The sequence below is a fragment of the Daldinia caldariorum genome (assembly GCF_022478825.1).
Source record: "Daldinia caldariorum strain CBS 122874 unplaced genomic scaffold F4812scaffold_3, whole genome shotgun sequence".
NCBI classification, from domain to species: Eukaryota; Fungi; Ascomycota; class Sordariomycetes; order Xylariales; family Hypoxylaceae; genus Daldinia; species Daldinia caldariorum.
Genome location: NW_025953039.1, coordinates 1,512,424 through 1,528,444, shown reverse-complemented (window position 1 = coordinate 1,528,444; position 16,021 = coordinate 1,512,424). Strand labels below are relative to the sequence as shown.

The 16,021-nt window shown below is 48.4% G+C and overlaps 6 protein-coding genes and 1 non-coding gene across 7 annotated transcripts; 3 read left to right on the top strand and 4 right to left on the bottom strand.

Annotated features, from left to right (window-relative positions):
• Positions 1-220: 220 nt before the first annotated feature.
• On the bottom strand, positions 221-799 carry F4812DRAFT_418554 (uncharacterized protein). The gene is made up of 2 exons (XM_047933259.1): positions 419-799; positions 221-321 (listed from the first exon to the last, which is right to left on the bottom strand). The coding sequence occupies exons 1-2, from the start codon at positions 731-733 to the stop codon at positions 235-237; spliced, it is 402 nt and encodes a 133-aa protein (XP_047792974.1). The 5' UTR covers positions 734-799; the 3' UTR covers positions 221-234.
• A 2,044-nt stretch (positions 800-2,843) lies between these two features.
• Positions 2,844-4,766, top strand: F4812DRAFT_469218 (glycoside hydrolase family 27 protein; the record flags this gene model as incomplete). Its single annotated transcript, XM_047938857.1, has 3 exons — positions 2,844-3,088; positions 3,151-3,739; positions 3,802-4,766. 3 exons carry the CDS (start codon positions 2,844-2,846, stop codon positions 4,684-4,686), a joined length of 1,719 nt encoding a protein of 572 aa, XP_047792973.1. The 3' UTR covers positions 4,687-4,766.
• A 329-nt stretch (positions 4,767-5,095) lies between these two features.
• F4812DRAFT_t43 lies at positions 5,096-5,213 on the bottom strand. The gene has a single exon. It is a non-coding gene; the product is annotated as a tRNA-Pro (tRNA).
• A 309-nt stretch (positions 5,214-5,522) lies between these two features.
• Positions 5,523-8,354, top strand: F4812DRAFT_418552 (uncharacterized protein). Its single transcript, XM_047933258.1, has one exon. It carries the CDS (start codon positions 5,910-5,912, stop codon positions 7,890-7,892), a length of 1,983 nt encoding a protein of 660 aa, XP_047792972.1. The 5' UTR covers positions 5,523-5,909; the 3' UTR covers positions 7,893-8,354.
• Positions 8,355-8,697: 343 nt separating this feature from the next.
• On the bottom strand, positions 8,698-12,148 carry F4812DRAFT_418550 (NAD(P)-binding protein). Its single transcript, XM_047933257.1, has 5 exons — positions 11,713-12,148; positions 10,397-11,620; positions 9,908-10,336; positions 9,169-9,773; positions 8,698-9,090 (listed from the first exon to the last, which is right to left on the bottom strand). Exons 1-5 carry the CDS (start codon positions 11,869-11,871, stop codon positions 8,787-8,789), a joined length of 2,721 nt encoding a protein of 906 aa, XP_047792971.1. The 5' UTR covers positions 11,872-12,148; the 3' UTR covers positions 8,698-8,786.
• Positions 12,149-12,925: 777 nt separating this feature from the next.
• On the top strand, positions 12,926-14,068 carry F4812DRAFT_469215 (P-loop containing nucleoside triphosphate hydrolase protein; the record flags this gene model as incomplete). Its single annotated transcript, XM_047938856.1, has 2 exons — positions 12,926-13,223; positions 13,313-14,068. The coding sequence occupies 2 exons, from the start codon at positions 12,926-12,928 to the stop codon at positions 13,897-13,899; spliced, it is 885 nt and encodes a 294-aa protein (XP_047792970.1). The 3' UTR covers positions 13,900-14,068.
• Positions 14,035-15,949, bottom strand: F4812DRAFT_274200 (extracellular mutant protein 11-domain-containing protein). The gene has a single exon (XM_047930934.1). The coding sequence runs from the start codon at positions 15,843-15,845 to the stop codon at positions 14,169-14,171; it is 1,677 nt and encodes a 558-aa protein (XP_047792969.1). The 5' UTR covers positions 15,846-15,949; the 3' UTR covers positions 14,035-14,168.
• Between the last annotated feature and the right edge of the window lie 72 nt (positions 15,950-16,021).

Sequence of the window (16,021 nt, the reverse complement as noted above, 5' to 3'; positions counted from 1 at the left end):
TCCTTCAAACTTAGGTTAGGTAGATAGCCTTAATGGCCCAGGTAGCAACATACCATTACAACATAGCAACCCCTCTCGTTATTTTTCTTCTCAAGCGAATGAAACCGTTAATACCTCCACCTCTACACCCTTCCTACCACTAAAAGAATGTCCGCAAACCCGTAACTAATGCTCCACCTGGGTTTTCCCCGCGAAGAATCAACATTCTTGGCAGGTATAGCGCCATCTCAACTCCTAGTAGGAGCACTTCATGGAGAGGAAGCCATGGCCGTAGTTCGACGCACAGTTGCCGCTGTTGTACGCAATGCTCTGCGCAGCACCCTACAAAGCGGTTAGACGTTTTGCTCATAACAAACAGACACTATTAACCCCAAGTCCAGTAGGTATTAAATTCCAGACTGGTTCTTCGGCTTCTTACCTGGCACCCGGACTGGGCGTAGAAGGTGCAGTGGCAAGTCGAGCCCCCCGAGGCGTCGCAGTTGGCGATGTTGGCGCTGTTGTCCCCGGTGTACGAGTAGTCGTAGCAGCTGCCGTCCGTCGACGGGAAGATGGACACGAGGTAGGCGGTGCAGCCGCCGTCCGTGTAGTAGTTGATCTGGAACCCGCTGTCTCGGGACTCGAGATCTCCTGAGGCGACGTCTCGCTCGGCGAGATTGCCGGGCTGCTCAGGGGTCGTCAACGCCGCGACGAAAGCCTGAGCGGCAAAGGGGATGGCGAGAAGGGAGAAACGCATGGTGATGGTTTGGATAGTTGGTAATATAGGAAGGTATGGGAAATCTCTTAGTAGCTGCGTTGCTTGGAGTAGAGTTTGAAGGTGATGGTGTTCGCTTGATGGAGAAGAGAAGGGTGGGTGAAGATTGTCTTTATATCTCGATTTTCTCTTCTATTTTTCCGCTCGGCGACCTCCTGAAGCTTAATACAAGAGAGAGGATATCAACACCTTTCCGCATACGGACGCTTATACCATCATGAGCCTCTCTTGATCATGGATCATGGGAATCTAATTACTGATTATGTTTAAAAGTGGAAATCGATCGCCCGATACCAGCTCATATGCCAGGATAACATCTCGAGTATAGGTTTATTATTAGGCACGAACAGTATACTATAGTACTCATACGAGATCAGGAGTTTCAGCTCGTCCTCAGTTGGTACGTGTACCTTATCCTCGACCAGGTTACCTTTATTGCAATACGTCGTTCCATGTAGGTGTTGTGACACCACCACCTCCAGACCGTGTCGAAGCTTGTAAAAGTAATTTTCTGGATTCAAAAGTTCTCAGGCCGCGGCGGTGAAGCCAAACTTGTTGATGAGTAAGGACCTGTGAAAATATCATCTACTGTATACATTGCAGGAAGCGAGGCAAAATGTGTGGTAAGCAATTAAGATTAGACTCAAGCTGAAGTCGTTGATTTAAAGACTCCTTTTAATCCGCCATTAGCTGCTAGCTGTTAGACCAACCATCACTGCACAATTCCGCTTGCTTGTCTACCCCCTAATCTACCTAGGTTGATACATCTTGTGTTGTTTTATATCATGTTATGACATATAACATCTATTCCTTGAGTGCATTAAGTATAGACTGGGCACGTAATAGAAACAACCTTCCCTATAGTCACCTCTAACAGAGACACTTGGTTAACTTGAATCTCATTTGGACCTATCTATGCTGGCGCTATCGTATGTGATGCCGGCTGACTCCCGATAACCGATCTCTAGCCGTTGACGTCTGGCGTGGTAACATGCGTAATGCCACTACCGACCCCTCAGCTCAGCTCAGCTCAGCAGACGCTTGAAGCTGTTTATTGGTCTATCTTTCTAGTTGGGGAGTGGGCCGTTGACGACACCGTTGCACATGGAGGCTCGATTTGCTAATACTCTTATAACTGATGCCGTCGTGCCGTGTTATTTCCGGTTGAGAGCGGGTGTACTATAAAAAAAAGAATTACCTAGGTCAGAATTTATAGGAGCATTTCGCCCGGTGCTCCAATATCCCGCAACTATCCAGATCGATGTACGCTTATATCATAGGTGTTTCTATGAAGGTTACTGAGCGATCCTCATAGTCTAGTGAATATAAGAGCTAAGTCAATTATATTCGTCATGGTAAGCAGAGGGGAGATCGATTACCTCAGGCAATTATATGCCGTACCTTTTATCAAGGCTAGATATTGCTATAATTTGTCGCATCGAATTAGGGGCTCATACCCCCTATAGAAGCTTGAAAAGCAACCTAATAATCTGCATCCACGAAATTCTCATATTATGAACCCCCAGTCTATCTTGATATCACATAGTTGGCCAAGATCAAGAAATAAATTAAAGAGTGACTAAATTGCAAGTTTCCTTCTAGAGCTATCTAGTACCTAGCTCGAACGTAGACCAGGTTATTTAGGAACCCTCAGGTATTGTCAAGGATCTATGGAAGCATGGGTGGTCATCTCCCCCTTATAGCTAACTTGATAACTCAGCAGGCAGATAGTAGAGCCACCCAGGACAATTCTGCTTATACCAAGATTACCCACAAAGAGTGAACAGTTATCCTTCCTCTTAGTTATACGACATCACTAACTTAACTAAACCATATTCATAAAGCGCCCATTGTCTCTCTATACTCACCTTACTCCGAACTAGTTTAACGCTTGCTTAAAGCAGCAAGTTGTCTACGGCTCTGGGATGGTAAGATCCAGGGAATATTACCTACAATTAGAAGTTTTCATAACCTCATGTGAACGCCTGTTTCGGTTTTGCTCGGAATTGCAACATACGTTGATGAAAAGTTGCCTTTCACCTCATACTACGCAGTCGATAGCTTACTCATGCCGTTACATCGAATCCACAACATGTCGATACGCATTAGTCAGAAGCTGACGCCAGCTGAAAATGGAACAGGTGCTGGCGACAGACCTCCACCACCGACATCCGTCGTAAGCACGAACGTGGAACGTGGAAAGATTCAACCCATCATGAGATACGTCGATATGTCGCGTCGCGATACTTTCTCTGCTCCGTCTTTCCGCGTATTTGGAAGCTCATTGCCGATTACCCGGAGATTATTCCTTAACCCGTCAAGGATTAAGGGATACAGGTTTTAAGGAGTGACTTGTGTCTCGGAAACTACGTCGAATATATAATATATGGGTGTGATAGCGAGCTCTACTCTCTATATCGACTTATCATGGTATCAAAATGCTCTATTTTAACGGCCACGGCCGGCACCTTGCTTACATTAACCGCCGCTGGGCTGGTCTTGGAAGTTGTTGATATTGAGACGACTCCTAACGGCTTTACGAATTCACCGAGAGGATGGAACTCTTTTGGTATACAGGCCAATCCCGATACCACGCCCGGCTTCTCATTCAACCAGACTAGAGTGATAAGCCAATGTGACGTACTCGCAAAAACCACCGCGCTTAAAGACGCCGGGTATGTATATTGTAGTCTCGACTCTGGATGGTCTGTGGGCGGCAATGGCGATGAGTTCGGACGTATCATATACGATTCGTCAATCTTCGATATCCCGAGCTTGGCTAGTCACTTACACGCGGAAGGGTTACTGCTCGGCGTTTACGTTGTGCCCGGAGCTTTCATCGCCGACGAGGCGAAGGCGATATTTGGGACGAACGTCACTATCGGCTCGGTATGCTCCGGCGATAATGGCTTAGCTCGCTGTAACTTCGACTACTCCCAACCGGCAGTACAAGAATGGCACAATTCTGTTGAGTCAATTTGCTTCTTGGTAAGTTCATAAATTGGTTCATAAATTGAAAATGAAACACGAGTTATTACACGAGTTATTAGAAGCTGATTAGGTACGTCAATAATCGAAGGGGGGTCGACTTCATCAAGCTTGATTTCATAACACCAGGTTCGCCGGCAAATGGCGTAAATCTACCCCCTGATTTGAGTGGCGAGGTTATTGCGTATCACCGAGCCATTGCACAATCGGGGCGAGATATGCGTCTGGACATCTCGTGGAAGCTCGACCGTTCGCAGCAGTACTTCGACATCTGGGAGGCGAACGCCGACTCCATGTGCACTGACCAGGACATCAATAACGGCGGGGCGTCGACATTTGTGTCCTGGGAAGTTGTCCAGCGGGCTATCGACAACTACCGGCAGTACATTACTATCGTAATGGCATATAATACAACTCTGACCATCTACCCTGATATGGATAACCTTTTTGTAGGAAATCCTGGCTCGGTGTCAGGCGTGACGGATGAAGAACGCCAGACCATCATGACACACTGGCTCGGAGCTGGCGCTAATCTTATTGTCGGCTCTGACTTGACCAGCCTTGACAGTTTGGGGCTCAATCTCTTGGCAAACCCAAGTGCCATTGCAATTGCAGATTTTGCTGCCCATCACACGATGCAGCCCCGTAACCCAGGGACCGGCTTACCTACAGCTCAACAATTGCAGGCGTGGATCGCTGGCCCCGACGCGTCAGGAGCCGCCGTGGTAGTGATTGCTAACTACGGCCCGGACGAAGGCCAAGGCGGTTTCGGAACTTCGCTGTCGGGAGTACAAACTATTAGCGTGTCGTGGGATGATCTTGGAATTAGTGGCACGTTTGATGTCCACGACATATGGGCCGATAAAGACCTAGGGGCTGAGAGTTCAAGCTTGACCGTACAGCTTGAGGAAGGGCAAAGTGTTTTATACAAGCTGGCTCAATCCTAAAATAAAATAAAATAAAATAACTTTCTTCGAAGAGATGAATTTAAAAGCACCAGGGCGAAGGGAATAAGTGAGATGAATAAGTGAGATTAGTGAGAGTAAGGTATATTACCAAGTAATAGGGGAAAGTAAGTTAGGTAAATTTACCTAAGAAGCACCTCTGTTACGTACCTCTATAACGCGTGTAAGAGGCACTAGATCGAGACAGTTCAGCCAATCAGATTAGACCAAGCAAAGTTGGAGAATTGGAGGTACCTCAAGTTGATGTACATAAGTCCAGTCCCATAAAAATAATAGTCACAATAATAGCAAAAAGTATTCCATGTTACAAGACGTTTTCGAGGTAGAAAGAAATAGTAAAAATTCACGCATCAAATTAATACGTCAATATATGATATATTCAAAAAGAAACGGGCTCAACCGGGATTCGAACCCGGGACCACTCACATTTTCAAACCCCTTTTAAGGGGATTGGGAAGAACAATAAGTACTAACCCGAAGCGAGTATCTTACCACTGGACCATTGAGCCGTGATTGGATAAAATTTTTATTTCATGTCTTGCTTATATCTCAATACTCACAATAAAGTGGGTCCACATCAAGTTGTTCATCTCTCATTTCATCAAGTTCGTAAAAGTTACAAAAGAAACTAACTCTATATGGTAATTTTGGGTCCACTCCGGATTTTGGGGTACATCCGGCCCCCTTCTGCAGGGTCGAAAGGTGGACTTCCCCAAGATTGGGAGCCAATACGTAATAATCCCCTAAGGTAAGGTACTTAAAAACTTAAACGATTGGTCCCCTTGCCCGTCACTTGGTTCATTTCTACTTTGCGACTTCACGATTTTACGTACGACTTTACGTACCTCTTTTGCATTTGCATTTGTCTAACGTGACTTTTTGCTTCAGCTGCAAGTTGCAAGTTGCACCACTTCCAAACCACTTCCGAACCATCTCTTCCAGACCATTTCCTCCAGGCCATCTCCTTCAGACCATCTCTCATCTTTTCGCCACTTGTTGCTAGTTGCTAACACGGAATTCTTGAGTCTGTGAATAACAAATAACAAAATTTCCCAATACTTAAGTTGATACTACATAGTAACGCCCCTGGTCAATTATTTTTTTTTTCTGTCCTTAAAATCTAGGTAGTGAAAGACTTCGCGCACAAGTATTAGAGACGACAATGGTTTTCGCGCTCGAATCGATTTCGTTCGCCTTGACGTAAAATGTTTCTTTCGAATTTACTTGGTTCCTCTTCCGGGAGGAGAAGTTCCTTCAAATCGAGCCGGTCAAGACCTTCCAGGCATTCTCCTGATGTTTCCCCGTCGCGCTCTCGAAGCCTTTATTCCTCCTCTCCCGAGTACCTTTTCGATGAGTCCCAACTCCAGCCTGCTAGTCAACCGCCGACGGATGTGCTAGATCTGAACCAGAACCTCGAAAGGCTCGCCGCCTTATTTCCTGATATCCAAGTCGAAGTCTTTCGGGAGATGCTTGCGTCCTTTTCCGAAGAGTCGCGGTTATTCATTATCACGGATAAGTTGTTGAAGAATCCGGGCGAGTTCGTCAAGGGGCGGCGGAGAGCTGGCGACCACACGGGCTCCGATGCGAATGTGTTAGTCTCGCGCACTGAGGCATTCAGAACGGCGGAATACAAGAGGGCAGTCCGTGCCCTGGCTGCGCAAGAGTTTAAGGGTTTATTATCTAGATCTGCCATCGACGCTGTTTTATCCGAGTACAACTACTCGTATCTTGACGCGCGACAAACCCTTGTGGATTTATCTTCCAAGACGTGGAAATTCACTATATCTTCCTTTCTCTTTCGTCGCAAGCCTGTAACTTCTGCTGAGGCAGAAACCCATCCCCTTATTATATGGAAGTCCGCCGACGATGGATCGATGGTCCCGACTATAAAGGCAACGGGCAGTGCCGAATTGGATAGGGAACTATTTGAGGAACTTATAATACCATTAAAAGAACGCGAGCAATTACTGCGAGAAGAAAGAGACCGCGCCATGGCTGTTTCTCTATCTACCGAGGATGCTGAAGCTCACGAGGCAATGTTTGAGTGCACTTGCTGCTATTCGGATGTAATTTTCGAAGAGATTACTACCTGCACTGCTGAAGGACATATCGTTTGCTTCAACTGTGTTCGGCATTCTATTACCGAAGCCGTGTTTGGCCAGGGATGGCAGCGTAGCATTGAGAAAGAGACAGGTGCTCTTCGATGTCCCGCCGTGGCATCGGTGGAATGCGAAAGCTGCATATCGCCGGAGCACATCCGTCGAGCTATGCAAGCAGAGAAAAACGGAGATGAAATTATACGCAAACTGGATCAACGGCTGGCAGAACATGGTCTTTTATCCAGCGGCCTACCTCTGATCAGGTGCCCCTTTTGCACCTATGCCGAAGTCGACGATTTATATATACCAGCCAGCGTGCGGAGGCCCCAAATCCGTGTCAGCAGCATTCCCAACTTTATCATCATTTTTATCTGTTTAATCTTATCGCCCCTTTCAGTCCCCATTCTGATACTAGCGTTGGCCTTTGCTATTTTGTGCTTAAACTATTCGTTTAGGGGTTACGTGTCCCGCCATTTAGGAGCAGCCATCATGAGATATCAGCGTCGCCGTCGTGGGTTAAAATTCAATTGCCAAAACCCAGCCTGCAAACGCCCGTCTTGCATATCATGCTCGAAGGCGTGGGTAGATGTCCATGTCTGCCACGAGTCGTCTCTTGTCGCCTTACGCACGCAAGTGGAGCAAGCAATGTCTATGGCAATCAAGCGTGTCTGCCCTCGATGTAGTACCTCTTTTGTCAAGACGGCTGGATGCAACAAGTTGACCTGTCCCTGTGGCTATAAGATGTGCTACGTGTGTCGGAAAAACATTGGCACTCCAAACGAGGGCTATCAGCATTTTTGTCAACATTTTAGGCCCGAAGGCGACGGCCGACAGTGCAACGAGTGTAGCAAGTGCAACTTATGGGAAGCCGAGAATACCGAGGAAATCCTCCGAAAAGCTAAGATGGAAGCGGAACGGAAATGGAGAGAATCGGAAAGACGCGAATTATCCGACGCCGAGAAAGCGTATCTCGAAGATGGCGTGGGTGGCTTTAGTCGGGATAAGGGCCTGGGACAGCTATTTCCGGGCGGTAGGGTGCCGAGCATTGAAGAATTCTGTGATTTGATTATAGAGGCTTTGTTTGTGTAGCGGGACGTATCAGGATCATGTTGGGTATGGAGTTTTGGCAAATGAGCATTATCTGGCTATCGACCGAACCTCTCTCTCTCTACTCGAAGTCATCTTTTGAAAACGAACTTTGCATTGGGAACGGGCGTGAGAGGAAAACATATCGGTCATATGGTAGAGAAGGGGTTAGGAGGTTATCTATATGTTATACCCATTAGCAGCATCGTGCATGCAACTATTTGTCACAGGCCGGCTACGGTCTCCAGTAATACTACCATATACAATAGTTTGGCTGTGATTTGGCATAAGTGCGTAATATTCGCAGTACCTGAATTTACGGAGACAGAATGTTTAGGGGCCTTTCATTAAGGACAAGATCCCCGGTTGTTCTCATCATAAGTATTAGGTTAGGTACCTAGGCATATCTATCTACGTCGTACTAGTACGAAGCAGCGAACTACCTATTGCGCTTGAAGAGTTGAGTTTAAAGACATATATTACTTGCGTTCGTACATAAACTCTTCTGCCATGAAATATGAAAAGCCATTGTTCAAGTTAAGCTATCTACTAACTAGCATACCTACCAGGTAGGTACATACATACATACATACATACATACATACATACATCTTTTGATAACGACGCCCAATCTGACAAACCAAGAAATCAAGGGGGAAAATAACTCCCAATGCTACAACAAAAACTAAAAAATAAAAAAAAAAATTAATGCTTCCCTCTTATAATATCCCCATTTCATCTTATCTCGTTTTATCTCATCTCGTCTCGTTCCGACTCATACACCCACCCACTCCTCTCCTCCCTTTCCTTCCCTCCCTCCCCTCTCCTCTCCTCTCCTCAGCACATCCCCCTCCCCTCCCACAGCCACAACCACCCGGCCCCATCTCCCAGGCGGATTCACAACCTACCCCCGTTCTTACTGCCGCCATCCAAGAGCTCGGCCGCGGCGCCTGAGATGGCCACCCGACCCGTCTCCTTGACCTTGGACTGGAAGACGACCCTAGAGGGCCCTTCCTTCCACATCTCCGTGACCAGGGTCTGCCCGGGCACCACCGTGCCGGTGAAGCGTACCTTGACGTTGCGGAAGGGCCCGAACTTCTCGTAGACCGCTTTGGCCGCCACGCCCATCGAGCACAGGCCGTGCAGGATGGGCACCTTGAACCCGCCCATCTTGGCGAAGCCCGGGTCGACGTGGAGAGGGCTGCGACGTGGTTAGTCCTGGGACCGTTGGGGTTGGGGAGGTGATATTTATTTAGGAAAAGCTCGGGGGGAAACTCACTTGTAGTCGCCGCTAAGTCGGTAGATAGCAGCCTGCTCCTCCGTAGTCTTGCTCTCGACAATAATATCCGGGTGCCTCTTGGGCGGGGCATTCACCGCCGTCGCGGCGCCCCTATCAGCGGGTTTCTTCAGGCCGCCGAAGCCGCCGCTCCCCCTCAAAAAGATGGTGGCCTCGTTGTAGAAGAGCTCTTCGCCGCTCTCCGCGTTGACCGTGGTGACGCCGTACTTGACGATGGCGGCGTTGCCCTTGTCGACGACCTCGATCAGGCGGCCGAAGTTCTTGGTGCGCGCGGCCGTCGGGATCGGGTACTTCTTCACCTCGAGGTACTGCTCGCCGTGCAGCAGCATCATGGGCGAGAAGTTGGGCACCAACTCGTCCATGTTGAACGGCATGGCCGTGTCGAACTGCGGTATCACCCCGTACGTCGGCAGCAGCTGGAAGTTCTCGTGACCCTCGTACACGTACTCCAGCTCAGTCCGCTTGGCGCCCACGCCCAGGTTGTAGAGCAGGCTGTCGCGTTCCGTGTACGTGAACTCGGTGGGTTCGGACTTGGCAGTCAGGGCATTCTTTTGGGCCTCGAGATACTGATTACTTTCGGTAGGAGCCTGAGCGGGAAGCAAGGAGTTAATATCAATGGTTTCATTCGTTTGCTAGACTAAGCAGAATATTACACATATATATTTACATGATAGCTAGTCCGAATAGGAACACACGTTTAAGAAAAGAGGGCTCATCATACCTTAGATGCCCCTCGCTTGTTTTCCATGTTAGCCATGATCTTCGCTACCGAGTCTTGGGCCTTCTCGGGGTGGTCTGCTCGGCCGTCGTCGAAATTGACGATCTTTTCCCAGTTCTTGGCAACCTCTTCGGGAACCAGCTTAACGTCTATCGGGAAGCCGACACCTCCTGACCTCTGCCACCTCGTCCGGCCACACCAACCGCTGCCTACTTCGTACAAGTAGCCTGACGGGTTCTTGGGCACCTTGTCGCTAGAGAGAGCGAGAACAAGGGGAGCAATATAGTCGGGCTTGAAGGCTTGGACTAGTTCCTCCGGTAATATGGTTCGAGTCATGGCGGTTCCGGCATTAGGAGCAATTACGTTGCAGTAAATGTTGTATTTAGCACCCTCGAGAGCGATGGTGCGCGAGAAACCAATGATACCGCTTTTCTAAGATTCGTTAGTTTGAATTGAACCACTTAGTCTGATCTATATGCTTTGGTTACTCACCGCTGTCGCGTAGTTAGCTTGTCCAAAGTTGCCATAGATACCGCTGGTTGACGTAGTGTTTACAACACGTCCATACTTTTGCTTGAGGAAGTGAGGCCAAGCTGCCCTGGTGACCTTGTATGTGCTTCGGAGGTGGACGTTCAGGACGGGGTCCCAAAGGTTGTCATCCATATTGCTGAATGCCCTGTCACGGAGGATACCAGCGTTGTTGATAATGATATCAATGCGACCAAAGGCGTCAATGGCTGCCTGGACGACTTTTTCACCGTCCTCAGAGGATGCCTTAACACCGACCGCCTTGCCGCCCAGTTTCTTGATCTCCTCAACAACAGTATCGGGGTCCGCCAAGTCGTTTACGACGACTGATGCACCGTGCTTGGCGAAGCCAAGCGAGTAAGCGCGTCCAATACCGGCACCGCCACCCGTAATCAAGGCGACACGACCGGTGAAGTCCAATTTCTCACCTTGCTCGTTGGGACCTCGCTTCATCGACTCTTCAAGGAGTCCTACGAAGTCGTTGGGACCGCTGGGGTACTGGGGGTTTGAGAAGTCGATAACCTTGTCCCAATTCTTAAGAATGGCGCCTGGTGTATAGCTGTCATCTGCCTTCAGGAGAAGACCGCTCGACCTCTCCCACCTCAGTTTTGCCATGTGTCCACCACCAACTTCGTAAATGCCACCATTCTCCTTGGTGTTGCTCTTGTGAACCAAGACGGCGACAAGAGGGACAACCCAATCGGGCTTTAGGTTCTCCAAGACCTCCGGAGGCATAACAGTTTGGGTCATGCGGCTCGCAGCTATGGGAGCGATGACGTTTGAGATGATGTTGTACTTGGCACCCTCCTTGGCGAGGGTCTCGGTGAAGCCGACCATAGCCATCTTAGCAGCCGAGTAATTGGCCTGGCCGAAGCTGCCGAACAAGCCGGCAGCAGAGGCCGTGTTGATGACGCGACCGTACTTCTGCTTGCGGAAATGCGGCCAGGCGGCACGAGCACACTTGTAAGAACCCCTGATGTGTACCTTCATAACCAGGTCCCAGTCCTGGTCCGTCATGTTCTTGAAGCTGACATCTCGTAGGATACCAGCGTTGTTGAGTAGTATGTCGATTCGGCCGAATGCCTTGATAGCGGTGTCGATGATCTTATCGCCATTTTCAACGCTGTCATAGTTGGCCACGGCCTGGCCGCCAGCAGCTTTGATTTCGTCTACAACTACATCGGCAGCCTAATGATTGTGGTATATGGTGTTAGCCGATACGTTGATACTTGAGCGTAATTGAGAAGATGATAAAGAAGATGGTCTGAGCTCATATTTACCTTTGTGGAGTTGCCATCCCCCTTAGAGGAGCCTCCGAGATCGTTGACAACGACCTTGGCGCCTCTCGAAGCGAAGAAGGTAGCATATGCTTTACCCAAGCCACCACCAGCGCCGGTGACGACAACAACTTGGTCGTCGAAGCGCAATTCGCCCGCCATCGTGTCGGGATTGAAGCTTTCTGATGTAGGTAGGTACGTACGTACGTACGTGTTAAAGGAGAATTAAGGGAGAATTAAAGGGAGAAAGAACTTCAATGATAAAATAAATAAACCGTACAACTTAACAGTTAAGTTAGGTCGAGGATGGGTTCTAATTACACGATTGGCATTTCCCAAGGGAGGAAGGAAAGTTAATGTTGGAAAATGGAAAGGCTGTTGATAGGTCGAAGTTTCCAAATAACAAAGAGCTGGGCCAATGTGCCGCATTTGAACTCCGGCTATTCAGCCGAGGCAGCTTTTCGCATGAGCTTAGCCAGGAATGCCGAGGGGGCCCCAGGTGATCCACTTTTCTAACGGACCGGGCAATAGCAGACGCGCTATACTTATATAGGTATAGTCTTCTCGGAATTAGCACCTGCTTTTACCCCATATTTAGGTACTATGTATCCTCCCTACCTCCACACCTTCTTAGAAGATCGTTCACATGTCGAGAAACTCTCTCAACTATGAAATGCTTACGATCCTAATATGAGGTCATGCGAACGTTACCTTACGTAAGGTAGTGTATGTATTGCGCTTTCTGTATCAACATCACATGTAGGCATTTATGGTAGGAACCTGTTACATAGTAATTACCTACTTTTACTGTTACGTTCATGAACAAGTTACATGATCTTACGGTTGACAAATGCAAATGCCACCTTTCAAGTTCTAAGGTTAAGGTAGGTACCTAAGCAATTAGCCGCTTTATTTGATAGGTAGCTACTCAAAGAAAAGCCGAAATTTTTATATTGCCGCTCTGCGGGACATTGATAAGCCTTTCAAGTTTATAGTCTATAAAAAGCCTCCCACTAGGGACTTGTCTATATTAAGCTACAGGTAGGTATAGGTACCAGGTACCTATGGTTGGATTCCATACATTAGGTACCTTAGGTAGGTACCTAGGTAGATCGTTCCCCCGCATTTCTCCATCCTCTATCCCCACAAAGCTTAGGTACCTCTACCAGCCTTAGAAACTTCTACTGAGCACGATAATATCCCCCCTCCTAACAAAATGTCAACAACGGAGATAATCGACGACAAGAGCCCGATATGCATTCCATTTATACTCGAACGGTATAAACACTATAGGGCCTCTAACCCCATTCGGCCCTTTATAATCGGACTTAATGGCGTGCAAGGCGCCGGGAAGACGACTCTGGTAAAAGCCCTCGCCTGGGAGTTAGAAAATCACCAAAACTTGAAAACTTTGGTCTGCAGTATCGATGATTTCTATTTGCGGCACGAAGATCAAGCGGCGCTGGCAAAGTCTCAACCGGACAATTTGTTAGTTCAGGTCCGAGGCGAGCCAGGTACGACAGCTCAGCTTAGCTTGCCCCCCGAATGATAACTTGTAAGACTATACATATTTTTATCGGATTCTAATGCTATGGTTATGTAGGTACACATGACATGAACTTAGCTCGAGATTTCTTCACGGCTTTATGTGAGGATCGGCCGGTTAAGGTTCCTCAATATGACAAGTCTGCCTACTCAGGTCAAGGCGATAGGGTCCCGGAATCGCAATGGAAGACCGTCAACGGCCCAGATCAACCCAAGATTCAGGTTGTCATCTTTGAAGGTTGGTGTGTTGGCTTTCGATATCTAAGCCCCGTAGAGATGTCACTCAAGTGGAATTCGCCAACCAGAACACTACATCAGCACCGTCTAGACCATCTAAATTTTGTTAATGAACGTCTGCGTGACTACGATACCATCACAGACACGTTCAATGCATTCATCCACATCGACGCCGAAAATACCGAGTGGGTGTACGACTGGAGGTTAGAGCAAGAGACCATGTTGCGGAAAGAGAAGGGGGCAGGTATGACGGACGAGCAGGTTGTCAAGTTCGTCGATGCCTATTATCCTGCCTATGAACTCTTCTCCGACAAACTTAGAGGTGGTCTGTTCGCCAACAGACTGGGATGTCAGTTGAGATTGATTGTTGGTAAGGACAGAAAAGTCAAGCAGACAATCATCGTTTGACGCACGAGTAAGCGGGTATCTTACCAAGTAGCCCGCCTCGCTTAATGTGAAAAGGGCCGACAGTACCATTTTTCGCCATACATATAGAGCAGCGGTTTGAAAGCGCAGACGCCATAGCTCCAGCCCATTTTATAGCAACAGCAATCCCATAGCCCGACTTAACACCGCCATATATCATTCCCTTTTAAATGAGTTCGTAAAAATTCGTCGCCAACAAGTTATCTATCGCGGAGAGCTTGTTTTTGATACCGTGTATTTCCATATTTGTTTCAGTCGAACTCCTTTCCTATCATCATGCCCTCGCCTTCGCTTTTGAGTTCGGCGAGAGTGCTGTCAATTGTTTGGATCTTGTTCCTAACGGCTTCACCACGGTCGGCTATCTCGTTCTCGAAGCCCTGTATGATTGCTCTTTTTCTTTGACGGGCTTCTCGAAACCGTTGCATAACATCACCAAATCTTTCAAGAAACCAATCCCCGGAGACCTCCCAGTCGTTCACGGGCATCTTAGAAAAAAATTCCATCTGACTTTCCGGGTCCTTGTCGAAGAAGTGATAGAGCTTTTCCGGTAATGTACCTCGGGGTGGCCCTATCGCCGATTGAGCCTCTGCTTGGGCTGGATCAAAATCAAATATTTCGTCCTTGAGCTCGGAATAATCCATTCCTGCAAGAGTGGCATCGTCGTAGTCCAATTCGTATTGACGCTTCCTTGGATTAGAAACGCGCTTCTCTATCGATGAGCGAGGCATCGCGCTCTCGTGCAGCCCTAGCCCGGCCTTATTGCCACCTTTGACAAAAAGTTGTCGATTGAGCTGAGTTTTAGGCTTCGCGATAGCCTTGGGTGGGGGCGGAACGACACTCTCACGATCAGAGTCGTCCGGATGGCTAACCATAGGGGTATCGGTATCAGCAAAAATAGTTGAGCGACGGTGATCTGGTTGTGCCTTCACTCTCAAGTGGATGGAATGTTCAGATCTTGCGTCATCATCTAAATCATTATCAGGAACTGGATAGGTCTCACGAGGAGGCGAGGCTACAATATTCTCTTGATAGGCAGCCCTTTCGGAGAAAGAATCACGACGGTTAGTACGTAAAGCCAACGCTTTTGGGTGATGAAGCCTCTTAGCGGAAGGTGTCTTTTCTGGGCTTGTCTGATATGGACTATCTTCCGAGTCTTGGTCAGGTTCCGGAGATGATGGGGCCTTTAGGCGGCCACGGTGATTCCTAGCATCCGGTGTCGAAGCACTCCTAGTGAGGGGACCACCTACTACATCTATCATCCCGTTAGGTCCAATAACAAAGGGAGCATGTTGATCCGGTATGTTAACTCCCTCCTTGGGAGGGGGCCGAGGGCGCGGGGTATTGCCCCTCTGTTGGTAAGTAGTGGGAGCTCGAAAAGGCACTCGATACATAGATCCGCCTGCCGTGTTAGTGTCAATGTTGCTAGCGGTGTCACTAAACATGGAGCCATCTACTGTTGAGCCCTCCCAAAATGGCGCTGGCCGCCGCGAGGATTGAATGGGCTCTGAAGCAACGGTTCCCGATCGGCGTATGTTCAGTGACGTATCACGGGTGTGGACAGTACGGCTGGTAGGAACAGGTAGTTTAGCGGCCGCAACGGCAGCAGCTCTATTAGAATTTGCATTGACTATGGGCGCGCGTGATCGTTGGGGAGAGTTCTGCGTTCCCTGGACCGTTTGGGTAGGTTGTGTCGTCGCAGACGTAGGTTGAGATAAAAAGACGTGTCGTTGGGGAAGCTGACTTTGGTTTTCATTTCCCGTTCCCGTTCCTGGTCCTGTTCCTGGTCCAGCAGGGGCAGGCTGGCTAGTATTGAGCCCGTTGCTCGTGACCCAAGCTTGCATTTTTGTCTTTGAATGCTTTAGGAACTGGCTGGCTGGCGGCATCTGAACGGAGGCAGATTTGGTAATGCTTCGGAAAGAGAGACACATAAGCTGAGTTTGTTTACTTTTCGTAAGCTCCGTCTTTATTTGTTACGCATTCAATGGCTGCGAAGCTCTCGTGGCCCCAATGTCGACGTGTTTGACGGCGGATGGTAGTTGAATTGGACAGATGACAGGCGGAGAGGTCGAGGTGAATGATTATGTATTATGCCGCCATCCTGCCC